A 14,216-nucleotide genomic window follows, 5' to 3' on the forward strand; every position below is an offset into this window, starting at 1 on the left:
ACTTTTAAGAACGAGAGAACTGCAATTTTAATTTGAGAAAAAACTAGTTATATAATTATTTTATAAAAATATGTTAAAGATCATTGCAAATTAAACTTTAGTTTTTATTAGGACTTTTGAATTTTTCCTTTTGTTTTTTGTTTGGTTAGATTAAAAACAAAAAATCTTAAGCAAAAGACTGCATTTTTATTAATACTTATTAAGTAATATATTTTTTTCAAGTTTCAAGTTAAACTTAAAAAATAAAAGCTTGCATTCTGAACACAACGTCTTTGGGTAAAAAGTGGAAACTCAAATAGAATGTGACTGTAATTAAGGCTTTTTGTGTGGAGAAATGAAGTCTTGCAGTAGAGGTAAACATTTGAATTGTTTGTTTATAATTAAGAAAATACTTTGGACACACTTTTTCTGTTTTTTGTACTGATGCTTTATGCGTAGAAGAGTCTAGACTTTCTCAAAAAAAAAACAACGTTACAAAAAAGACTGCACTTTAGTATTTAACATTCATTGTAAAAAAACAGTTGCTTAAAGTATTGAGGAGAAAAACTAAGAGTTTAATTGTATTTTCAATAGAATTTTTGTTAATTTTATTAAAAAAAACTTATCTTTTTAAAACTAAGTATTTTTTCAAATAATTCTTAGTTGCTTCTGTATAATTTTTCTTCATCCAAAAAAAAATATTTGTTCTGATAATAAAACAATAATACGTTTTTAGAAACAAAGTAGATAGAAATATCAAAATAAAAAAAAATTGATCATTACTTAAATTTCTGAAGAACAAGGCGTAAAGTTTACTAAAAAATATTATTTAAATACGTATTAATAAATCTTGTGACAAAAGTTTTTGAGTATCAGACAAATTGTTTTTTAAACTTTTTAAACAAAAAAATATATCAGGAGGAATTATATAATTATTAAATAATAAAGTCGAAAGCTCCGACATACAATAAACTTTTTTTAATCTTTTGTTGTAGGTTATTTTTTTAATTGACTAAGTAAAAAAAACTCTTGCGACAAATCATAATATAACCATATAAGAAATTAATTCTAAAATTTTAGAAAAATAATTAAGTCTTGTGAAAAAATAATTTAGTCTATAAACAATACGGAGTAAGTTTATTCAAGTTTCTCAAATAAATTTCAAAGTTAAAAAAAAAACTTAATTTTTAAAATTATTAAATAAATTCCAAGTTTATTTTTAAAAGATATATTTTAACTATTTAGAAAACTAACACACAAAAATTACTAGCAACATTTACTAAAAATTAAAAAAACTTATAATTTCTACAGCAACATCATAAAAACACAAAAATATAGTACATTACCTATACAAGAGTCTTCTCATAAAACCTTTAAAAAAGTTATTTATAAAATATTTTTTTATAATTTGAAACTCAAGTTTTAGTCGCAATCCTCAGCAAGGCCGACCTGGCGCGGGGATTTACCTTTATTTCCTCCTCACTCGGCTCCTCTCTCCTGACATCCCTCCAAAATTTCAGCTCGGGGAATTTTTTATCCTTGCTTGCGTGGTCCCGTGCGCTGACGTCAGCTTGCTTGCGGAGGGCGCGCAGCGACACCCTGTGCTCGGCCGACTGGTACGTGAGGAGGGAGAGCTTTCCTCCGGACCGGAGGAGGCGCGAGGCGCATTGGATTCCCTCGAAGAGCTGCGTCATCTCGTCATTGACGAAGATGCGGAGGGCGAGGAACGTTTTGGTCGCTACGTGGCGCCTGCGAGTTGTAAAGGTTAATATGGTTATAAAACACAAAAATTGTTACAATGACAGCTTTTGCTGGAAAACACAAAATGTATTTTATTTATCAAATAATCAAAATATTTCTAAAAAATTCTCTCTAAGCTCTTATTTACTTAAAAGTAATTATCTAAACCGTCTTTGTGTTAAAAAAAACATTACTAACCAACAAACAGTATCAAAGTTACAAATCATCTCAACTTTTACCTTCGACCTAATGAATCCATTTGGCCCATGCTGGAAGGGAAGCTCATGGCAACCACTTCCTTGAGCTGATCCGTGGTCGTGAGTGGGCGGTTTTCGACCAACGAGGAGGCGATTTGCGACGCGTTGCGCTCATCTCCGTACGACTCTGTTTGTCCAATTGTCTTTCAGATTTTGTAATAAGTAGATATTTAAGTTAATTAAGTAAGTAAGTAGTTAGTAAGTTAACTAAGCTTGAAGCTCTGTTTGCAGTACAACTTGTGTTTGAAGCAAAAGTCAAAAAAGATGAAACACGAGAGATTTAATCACTTGAACTACTAGTGTTATTTAAGCAGATTAAAAACTATTTTAACCAAAAAGTATTTTCAAAAATTAACTTACTCTTTTTTTTATTAAGCGCTGGGCAATACAAGACTTTTATTAAATGATAAATTTGGTACAAACATAATTTTGAAAATAAAAAATACACCTTTAACACAAAGTAGTACTAAGTGATGAAATTAACAGTGAAAAGTCAATAAGAATAGAAACTGTACAATATATTTGTCCGCCTAACTGTCGTAACAAATATTTATTTACAAAAAAAATATTTTTAATTAAATAGTCATTTGAACTATGTTATAATTTGTATACAAAAAAATACGTTTCTCGCAGAAAATTCAGCATAATGAAATTGGAACTACTAGTTTTTTAAATTTTATTTTAAGTGAATAACAAAAATCTAAAACAGATTTACCATATATTGTTCAAACAAAACTTATATAAATAGATTAGAGATAACTAACTTAATATATTTTTAAGTTCTTTTTGGTCTAAATTGTTTACAACATCCGCGGCTGTTATTGAGTCTTTTAATCTGAAAGATTTTATAAAGATTAAAAAATTTAATTTTTATTATAGTAAGTTTAACAAAACAATTTTACAATTCATGAAAAAATTTACTGTCCCAAAATGTTGAAATTTATTTAGTTAAAACTCTAACAAAACGTAATTTTTATTTCAAGAAAAGTATTGCAGCAATTGTTTATAAAATATTTTAACTCTTAGAGTTTAGCTGTTTTTAAGCAAAATATATTACTAATAGAAAGAAATAGTTTTATATATATATACTTTTAATAAAATGGTTTTACCTGCAGTTAACCATTATTATTTTGTTAAAGTTTTTAATTTCTAGGTAATACAATTATTAGTTTTTTTTTTGAACACATCTACATGGATTAAAGACATTTAATGAATTTAGTAATAATAATAAACTTTTAATTTAATAATAAACGAAAGATCTCTTCAAAGTGCTTGTATAAGAGTGTGACTGATTTTTTTAATGGTTCTTACCATTTTTATTTTGTTTATCTAAAATTCAATCCTGTCCGGTCTTTAAAACCAAAAGAGGAAGACTACTTTCACCCCATTTTAATTTCTTAATGAATTTAGTTTATGAAATTGATAAAAGTTTATTAGAAGATTAAAAAAAAATAAATAGTAATTATTAATAGTATTTATATAGTATAATATTAAATTATAAATAGAAACAAAAACTATTCTATTGAAATACACTTTTTGTGATTTCCTTTTATAACTTATAAACTGCTTATAAAACTTATACAATGAAGTCTAAAGTTTATAATTATTCAAAAACTACGTAATGTTTTATTTATCATTAATCTAAGATCAAATCATAATTAACTAAAAAAATCCAAACCTCCCACCGTCCATACGCATGTCCAAGGGTCCCGGGTTGGAAATGGAGAAGCCCCTGTGGCCCTCATTGAGTTGCATGGACGAGCAGCCGGCATCCAGTACCACCCCGTCGAACGATGCAGGGGGGACTCCCCTCCTACTTAAAAGCATCTCAGCTTCGGACATCAGACCGGGAACGGTGACAACTCTGCCGCTGGAAAAACATAGTGACAATGGTCAGCAGTTTAGCTCGAATGTGGTTATTTTAGGTTAGTGTGCAAGGCTTTAAGTTGTGTAAAAACTAAGATGTCAAGTTGAAAGTGTAATGTACCATACAACATACATTATCTGAGATTGAACTAGTATCAAATAGAATTAACTTTATATTATATATACAAATTATTATTTGTTGTTATGAAATTTATCTTGATATACAATATTCTTAATTTATTTTCTTTATGTTTGTATTCGTATTTTTACGCACACGTTTATCTATAACTTCTAAATTTATCTATCTTCTACAACTTAAAGTTTTCATTCTCTTTGAGACTTTGCAGATCTGTGCCAACAATTTAAAACAAAAAAACGTCATTAGATTTTATATATCAAGTACTTTGAAAATTATTTTGTTGTATAACTTTTAAGTATACTTGAATAATAACAAAGCTTAGATTTTTAAATTTAATTAGTTTTTGAAATTGGTTAAATCTCAAAGTTTTTCGAGAAATACTTCGAACTTTAGTTTTTAAAAACGTAATTGAGTGTTATAAAACTAGAATTACTTGTCAAAACTTTTTTTTGTAGAATTTCCTCTTATTGTACTTATTTTTAATATATGAAAGATTATTTTTAATCTTTGTTCAATATGGTTAATAAATAAAAACTTCACAGTATTTAATTTTATTTTTATAGTTTTAACAACTTTATAAAACTAGTCTATAATTAAAAAACATTAAAACATTTTTATAATTGAGATGTTGGATAAAATTTTATTTATATTAACAAATTTAAAGATTAAAATGCATAGAAATTAATTGCAAAAATCAATTGATTTTATAGAAAACTGCACTACCTACCTTATATACAAAAAAAATATTGTTTTGTCAGTCAAAAATTTTCAACTCTAATTAACTCTATTGAAGATTATTTTAACGTATAAAAACATGATTATAGTAGAAAAGTGTGTACAGAACAAATTTAGTATACATAATTATTTTTTTTTATTATTATGGCACCTAAGAAATACAGCTTAAATAACTTTTTATTCCTAATCATTTGGAACGATGTCAATGTTAGTTATACCTTATAATACTGCAAAATTACAACATATGACAAATTTGTAACCGTTTTTTTGTAGACAATTTGGAAGAATTACTTGTTTGCATATCAGATAAAAATTGATGAAATATAAAAGTATATATTTGTTTAATTTAAGTTACAAGGGTTATAAAACTAGAATGTTTTAAAAAGTAATATAGAAAACAATTTTAAATACCTTTGTCATACTTTTTTTTTCTAAACATTGTTTTATTTAAAAACAAATCTATTTAACAAAGTATTTATCAACTGACAGATCATAAAAACTGAAATATATTTTAAACATCTTTACCAAAAATACTTAGTTTTACTGATATTTTATTTAAAAAATGTTTAACTTAAAAAAATATTTTACAGTCTATTTGTTTATAAACAAAGTAGTGAAACTTTTTATAAACTTGCATTTTTATTTACAAATAAATGAAAAAAAATTATTAATATCATACTTAAATATTTACAAATTATACTCTTGTAATAATGTAAACATAAAATCTCAAATTTATATTTTTTGAATATACTTTTTAAAAGCATTTATTTTGAGAGATGAAATCAACTTTTTTCAGCTACAATCAAGTCAGTATATATTGTCTAATTTTGATGTAAAATACATAAAAAAAAATTTATTCAAGAAACCATACAAAACTATTTATGTAAAAGCATAATTTACTTTGATAATATTTATGTATGTTTACACTTTCTAACTAGTTAACAAACTTTGTTGTTTCCTTCAGCTCTTTTGCTAGTTCAATAGCTCTATTGTCTCTATCAAGTGCATAAACAGTGCAATTTGGAAACTTTTTCAACAATTCTTTTGTGTGGCCACCCGCTCCAAATGTCAGATCCAAAAACTTGGCTGGCGCTTCTTTATCCACATCAAAAGCAGCCACTGTTTCATCAAGCATACATGGAATGTGCAAAACCTTTTCAATGTTATAATTATTTTGTAAATGTCATTGAGTAGTTGTTAATTTTCTGTAGCTTTAAAATATGTTCATTATAAATAATTATAACTTCTTTTAGATAAAATCAATCACTTACTCCATAATAATATAACTAAAATAAAACCTTTTGACAAATATTTACTTGAAATTTTTTATGGGTTTAGTTTACCTTTAATGACAAGTAATGTTATTTTATTTTAGACAGTTGACCTTCCACATAATTCTATAAAACTTACTTTTTAATTATTTTTAACAGTACTACTGAATAAAAAAAAATATTTTGGATAACAATTAAACTATAAAACTAACTATTTAGTTATAATAGTCTTTAAAAAAACAAACATTAATTAATTTGACTAACTTTCTTTATAGTTTTGAATATATTTTTCAAAGTTTTATTTGTTAAATGTAATTAAGAACTTAATCCGTATATTTTTTCAAGACAACAAAAAAAATAATTTAGTATCATTTTAACCTTTGTTTGCTTTATGCCTGGTAATCATACGAGTATTAAAAATGTTTACTATAAAAAACTATATATAAATAAAACTTAGTTTATTAAAGTAAGTAATGTTAAGGCAACAGGGGGTAAGATAATTTTTACATGCTGATCTTATTTTATAGATCTTTATTTTACCTCTTTGTAAAATTCAAATCAGCTTTTGAGACATGAGGGTACAAATTTTATTTCATTAAAAATATAACTCTTTTTATATTTATATTAGCAAATGTTTTTAGACTTTCTCTGTTATACTTATTTTTATAGTAAACAACCATATAGTAGTTTTTTTTTTTGAGTAAAATAGTTTTTTTTTTTTAATTTAATTCTTATTTTCTATTTTGGTGATAAAATTCATAATTTATTTTTTATTGTTGTAGTACAGTTTCTCTATATTTTCAAGGAAAATTTACTGTAAATTTGAAGTTTACTGTAATTGATTAAAAATGAAAGAGACAATAAATATCTAGTAGATTTTTCAAAACTCAAAGAAAAGTCTCCTCAACACATTTGATCAAAAACTTTATGCACAACTGTCTATATCTTTGAAAAAACTATATCATGATCTGTAAAAAGTACCTTATAGTGTATAATTTAAACTACCGTCCAAATTCTAAAGGCTAGCAATAATTTTAGTTTGAAAAAAAGTTGGAACCTCCTATGACCTAAAAAATGAGTCTAGCAAATTGTTACAATAAAATGGCTTGTTTTTCTTATAAACCTGTGTTTTACTAATATTTTGTTGTATTCTTGTTACGGATATTAGTTTTGTATTAGTTTCTTTGTAACAGATTAGTGTTGTTATACAGTAACTTATTGTTTTAATTTCTTGCTAACTCATTTTTATTGTGTTGTAATAAAATTGCTTAGTATATCAAAGTCAAGTAAGTTTAATTAATAAAGTCTACTAGATTGAATTTTAGTATTCTAGTAGTAGAGTATTTCTTGAATATTTTTATAAGTATAGAGCACTAGGGTAAGTCATAATTAAGCTAGAATGCCGACTACATTTGGCCAACAACATAATTTTTAGCTAGTTTGAAAATATCTAGTGGAAACCCAACAAAGTTTAGCTTTTTAAAGAGAAATGATTTAAAATATGCTCTTACTTTGTTTAAAATTTTACATTAATGTTTAAAATATGATTATTTTGTTGTAATTTGTTTTTAAAGAGTTAATTTGTAGTGTAGAGTTTTAAAAATATGCAGCCATTTTTTTAATAAGACTTTTTTTTCTTAGAGAAATATATATTTTTTATTATAGAAATATAAATAAGAGTTTATTGATAAGAATTTGCAAAAGAATTTTTCTGGTAAATCTAGCTCATTGACTGAAAAGTTGCCAACTTTAAGCCCTTATTTTACAATAAACCAAATCTCTGTTTAGTATCCTTTTAACAGAAATGGTTTTAAATTGCAAATTTTAATTTACAGATGTCAACACTTAAATTTATAACTAAAAATTTTCAAAGTTAACCCAACAACATTTTAATTTTTTATTTATCAATAAATTAAATTCTATCATATATAAAGTATGTTTAATTATTACTAAATATGTTTGGTATAATTACTCTTTCAGTCAAAAAAACTGTCCTGAGTAACATTAAACTATCTTGAGTTGTCATGAGTTCTTCCAAATCTTAAAAAAAAATTCTTTAGCTTTTCAAAGTTAATACAAATCAAGTTCTCCAACAAAATTGGTCATAAAATAACAAAATATTGAAAGTAATTTAAGGCCATAGGGGGGTCCGACATTTTTTTTTACAAAAATTAACTTCGTCTTTTATATGAAAGCTTTAAATACAAACTACAAGCATGTTTTTATAGAATTCAAAAAAAATAATTAAACTTTTGAGATATTTTATTTTTTATAAAAAGTTTCCGATACAAACGTATAAACTGAAAATTTTTTGGGGTCAATTTTCTCGGAAATTTAAAAGTCACTAAAAATCTATCTCCTTTTTCATTTTTCAAGCAATCTTCTTCAAATTTTCAGGATACGTTCCTTATAATAAAAGGAAAAAACGTTACTTTACAATTTTAATAATGTAAAAAAATAAAAATGTTATCACAAAAAATAAAAAATAAAAAGTGTTTTTTTTTAAATAAGATTTTTAGAATTTTTTTTTTTATTCCAAAGTGACGTTTTTTTGTTATTGTATTAAGATTAGACTGTGAAAGTTTGAAGAAGATTGCTTGAAAAATGTAGGAGTAGATAGATTTTAAATAAAATAGTCTTTTTTTGCTGTTTTAGTTTTCCCTTTCCATAGGGAACCTATTATGCGGCCCGACTTTGACTAGTCATATCTCAAAAAATAATTTGAATTTTTTAAAACAATAAAAATCATCTTCAAGGTTAGAAAAAACTCTTTAAAATAAGATCATTTTGTAAAAAACATGGTTTACCTCCCCCCCTCCTATGGCCTTAACTAAATCTCATTCAAAATGTAGAAAAAATCTGTCATGAAATCACTAAGAAAACCTAAACTATCCTGAGTTTTTCATAGAAAACAAAACTATCCTGAGTCAGCCTGAATTTTTAACAAAATTCAAAATATCCTGAGTTATCATGAACGTCATGAGTGTGTGGCAACCCTGACATATAAAAACTGCTAGAACATAAAAATAACCAGTACATAAGCTTAGACTACTTTTTCAAAATTAAAATAATTTTTATACAAAACATGTGTAACAAACAAGTCTTAGAAAGCTATTACTTTACTCTACAGACTATTGTTTTATAGTGATTGTTTTATTTAGTTTAAATCTTATTTTTCCAAAAAATCTATATATAACTTTAAAGATTTGAAAATGTTTATTTTTTACAAAATTTCATTTTCATATTTCAGTTTAGCAGGATTTAGGCCCAGTAAACTTGTAAAATAAACTTGGTTACTTACCTTAGGTTTTGGTGGTTTCCTTGGTAAATGAAATGTACATGAAGTTGTAAATCTTCTAAGATATTTTTCTTTATAAATATTTTTTGTAAAATGCATGATTTTTTTCATTTTAATGTTCATTTATTTCTAAACTGTAATTGTCTAGCAAATTTTTACACATTTAATTTTATCAAAATCAAGTGCGCTTTGATTATACTATTATTGAAGGTCAAACTACAGTACTAAATTTTAGATTCGAGAAAAAACCACAACCCAGACCAATTATAGCTCTGTTCATACCCAGTAAATAAGACTACAAGTAAACAGTTCAAATAAAGTTCAAGAAAAAAAGGGTACAAACACTATTAATAATGAGTCTTATTTAAGTAATAGTATATAAAATAGTTAACTTTGACATTTGTGTGATTGAAACTAAATTAAACTGTCTATGAGTCAAGTATTGCAAGAAAATTATTTTCTTCTCATACTTAACAACTGAAATAGGACAAGACCTTGAAACCATAAACACATTAAGTTTTTGGAAAATCATTTTTGAATAAGTAACAAAAAACTTTAACTCATGGATTTTCAGTTTTTTTTTTAACATCATATCTACCAAATGGATAAATTTTAAAATAATTAAATTTAAATGTGCAGCACTTAGCTAATAACAAGGTTCTTGTTTTTAACTAGAACTATCCTTTGATAACAAGTTTATATAACAAATTTACCTACTTGAAATCAAAAACTATGTTTTTCCACAAATCTGTTTAAATCTAATGAATTAACTTGCATTTTGTTATATAAAAATTTACTTTAAGCTTTTTACTATTAATTTTTTTGATAAATTTTATGGTTTTGATTTAAAGCATTATAATTTTAATAATTATCTTTTTTAAATGATGTATAATAAATGTGTTTGTAAATCAAAATTTTTGTGAAATAGTAGTGACACTTGTGCATAGTCAATGGAAGCAGCAGTGGGTTTAAAAAGACCAATGACCATGAATTAAATGTTTAAACCATTTTTTTTTTACTTGAATTTATTAGTGAATTTATTGCTTGAAATTTTCATTATTAAATTTTTTAAGTCTAAACAATTAATAATTATGAATGGTGTGTAACTCGATGAAAGATCTTTCCAAACTAGTTCCATCTACCATAGTAATATACACTGATTTTTTTGTTAACACATTTTCTCACGAGCATAAAGTTAATTTTATAGGCAAATTTATTAATTTTTCAAAAAACATAAAACTTTAATGTCGATTATTTTCCTTATCTTAAAAGCTATCTAAAATTTTTTTATTTTATTTTAGAGAACGCACCTTTGTCTTTAATTCAAAAAAAAAAATTTTGGTCTGGGGTTGGAATTATTTCATGGGGTCCCTCCAAAATAAAAGTTTTTTTTTTTGTTTTTTTTCATTATTATTGTTTTAGAACCAAAAATAAATAGTTTTTTTTATTATTTTTTTCTTTTTTCCCTTATTTTGCATGTTGTAACTCTTAAATGTTTATCTTATAAATAATATTAATATCTTTTACGATTTGGCCCCAAATCGAAATGATGTATATTACACTATCATTTGCCTTGGCCATTTACTAGATAAAAAATTGATAAAAGAAAAAAAAATAGTAAGAATGTGAATTACAACAAATTTAATAAAACTTATGTAATTTAATTAAATTTGTTGTAATGCACATTCTTATTAATTTGTTTTTTCCTTTTATCAATTTTTTATCTAGGAAATGGCCAAGGCAAATGATAGTGTAATATACATCATTTTGATTTTAGGCCAAATCGTAAAAGATATTAACATTATTCATAAAATAAACATTTAAGAGTTTAAATAACATGCAAAATAAGAGAAAATAAAAATAAGAATTTAAAAAAAATACTTATTTTTGGTTCTAAACAATAATAATGAAAAAAACCAAAAAAAAAACTTTATTTTTGGAGGGACCCCATGAAATAATTCCAACCCCAAACCAAATTTTTTTTTTTAAATTAAAGACAAAGGTGCGTTCTCTAAAATAAAAAAAATTTTTAGATAGCTTTTAAGATAAGGAAAATAATCAACATCAAAGTTTTATGTTTTTTGAAAAATTAATAAATTTGCCTATAAAATTAACTTTATGCTCTCATTTTTTCAAGTATTAAATTGAGGTTTAAACTTGGTTTGGTAGTAACATTTTTTTAGAAGTCCCTAATAAGATTAACTAACATGTGAGATTAAAAGAGAAAACATCTTCCCGGAACACAATTAAACAACTTCTTCAAAAAAATTAGCTAAAGACCAATCACATATATTAGATATCGACTCAATATATGTGTAACCAACAAATCATTTTTAAATTAAGAAGACAAAACTAATTTTAAAAAATTTAATTTCATCATTATAAATTCTAAAAGGCTGTAAGTGTAACTTCTTTACGCATCAAAACTTAGTTATAGTATTAAATTTTACTTATTTTTTAGTTTTAAAGACTCCAAATTACAATTCATTATACGATTAAGTTTTAATCGTAAAGTATTTAGTTTTTTTTTAGAAAAAGTAAAAAATAACCTATTTGTTTTGTTTTTTTTAAGGTCGAAATTTTTATCTTTTTATAATAAACTACGGCCAAGGTTTATTTTTTTCATTAATTCAAATACTCTAATCCAGTAGTAAATATTATCTAATAAATTTCGAAACTGTTTTATGATAAACAAGTATTAGATTAGACAAGTGTTTAAATAAAAATAAGTTGAACTATATAACGTAATACTTTTAAAAACAAACAACTAGCTTTATAAAAAAATATGATAAGTTGGTGCTTTTTTAGAAAAATCTTTAGTTTACAGAGATAAAAATAAATCTAAAACGTTTTTCAGTTAAACATACATAATGGCTGAAAATATCTAAAAATGTCAAAAACTGTCTACTTAGCAGCTGTGTTTACGACAGCAAATTAACTTTCTCGATTGGCATCGATTCTAAGCTACAAAACTCACTAAAGGAGTGCTCGAGGCGAGCTTTATAGCTTGGAATCGATTTTAATCGAAAATTAAAAGCCAAAGTTAAACACACAAGTAGCCGCAAATAGAAAGACAGCTCTAATGATATAAAATTAACTGACGTTTGGTCTAAACCAGGGTTTCCCAAACTCATTTACTAAATCGCCCCCTTTTCAGAAATTTGAAAAATAATCGCCCCCCACGATTTTACAAAGTAGTTTTTCTCTTGAGTACAAACTTTTGAGCCAAAAAAATTGTGTTTGAAATGTAATTTAGTCTGGTATTTCTTATGCAAGAATTTTTGTGGCTGTTTTCAAAGTAGTTTACAGGGCTTGAGAAAATAAGTTACAGTTGTTTTCTTATACGCCCAGAAAAGTGTATTAAAATACTTGATTATTAAAAAGCCTTGTGTAATCTGTAATCAATCCTGTTTAAATATGAATTGTTTTGAAACTAATGAAACTTTTAGGGTAGTGGTGGACAACTTTTGTAACCAGCAATTAATATTAACAAAACAATCTTTTCTAGTTTCAACTCGTTAAAAAAATGTAATTGCGGGCTGCATAATTTAATAAAAAAACATTTAAGAAAATCAAACAACTCGATCAAAATTGTAATAAAATAATTTAGTATTATTGTGATCTAGGAAATACTATTGTGAACTGAAAACCAAATTGAAAGTGTATTTTAAAATATTAAGTATCAAAAAATTTTTTTTTTTTTTTGCACAAGTAGTTTTCAAGTTATTTAGCGGGTCGAAATTTGACTGTATCTTAACCGTACGTTACCGATCTGAAATCTTAACTGAAACCTGACATTTTAATAATCTCTCATATAACGAATTTCGGACATTTAGAAGGTAATATTAAATAACTTAATTAAGCCGTTAGTTATTAGCCTATAATAATTTACTAGAAGTAGTGAAAAATAAAAGCTAGTGTTGAACTATTAAAATAAACAACACATTCTAATTGTTAATATATTAAAAATTAAGATAAAACAAAAAACAGTTGTATTAATAGTTTAAAATTTCTTAGTATACAGATTTTTTAACAATAATAAATCAAGTTAGAAAATAATATTGAGTTTAAGAATCTTTCACATGAAAAGTTTGAAGTCATTTAAATAGAGACTTCAAATCTATAATCTTTTAAAACCAAAAAAAAAAAAAAATAACAACTTTAATGGTTATCAAGATTTTTTTATTTATACAGGTTAATAAGTAATAACAAAAGTATGTCAAATAAATTTCTTTTAAACAAATACTTTTATTACTACGCTATAAAAACTTTTAAAAACTTTTAGTGTAATATAAAACGACAAATATAAACTACAAAATTAACCAGGTCAAAATAAAACTATTGACAGATTTAAAACATAAACCATTTAATAAATACAGTAGACTTCCGCTTGAAATCGCACTTTGAACAAAATAAAAAAGTGCAAACTCAAAAATTATTACCTTTTTTTTTTTACAAAATGATAAATTTAAATATGTTTTATGCAATAACGTTATGAATAAACATAAAATCAACTAAAACATAAAACGAACATTCATTAAAAAAAAATCTATATAAGATATTAAATATTATGTATTTTTTGTTTTATTAATACTTAGTTAGTAATAAACTTTATTTAAGTTAAATTTTAGAAAATATAAACTTGCAGTTTTTTTGGGTAAAAAGTGCGAAATCAAGAGGAAGTCTACCGAAATTAATATTAATTAGGCATTGTTCAAACCTGTTGTAGAATAAATAACTTAATAATTTTTTTATTAAAAAAAGACTTTTTAAATACATTACAAACCAGGTTAAATAAGAAGTATTTTAAAAGATCAAATAAAATAAAAAAAAACTTCAATAAAATAATGTCTGCTACTGAAGTCTAATATAATGTTAAGGATGAGATTCATGACTGCTTGCAATTTTGTTTTCAATCTGATTCTTAATCA

General features: G+C 24.6%; 1 protein-coding gene across 1 annotated transcript; it reads right to left on the reverse strand.

Annotated features, from left to right (window-relative positions):
* Positions 1-1,075: 1,075 nt before the first annotated feature.
* LOC145829256 (12S rRNA N(4)-cytidine methyltransferase METTL15-like) lies at positions 1,076-9,424 on the reverse strand. The gene is made up of 6 exons (XM_082937002.1): positions 9,289-9,424; positions 5,664-5,869; positions 3,655-3,846; positions 2,741-2,811; positions 1,959-2,103; positions 1,076-1,728 (listed from the first exon to the last, which is right to left on the reverse strand). The coding sequence occupies exons 1-6, from the start codon at positions 9,406-9,408 to the stop codon at positions 1,395-1,397; spliced, it is 1,068 nt and encodes a 355-aa protein (XP_082793128.1). The 5' UTR covers positions 9,409-9,424; the 3' UTR covers positions 1,076-1,394.
* Between the last annotated feature and the right edge of the window lie 4,792 nt (positions 9,425-14,216).

Source organism: Thalia democratica, chromosome 2 (assembly GCF_965202585.1).
Source record: "Thalia democratica chromosome 2, ktThaDemo2.hap1.1, whole genome shotgun sequence".
NCBI classification, from domain to species: Eukaryota; Metazoa; Chordata; class Thaliacea; order Salpida; family Salpidae; genus Thalia; species Thalia democratica.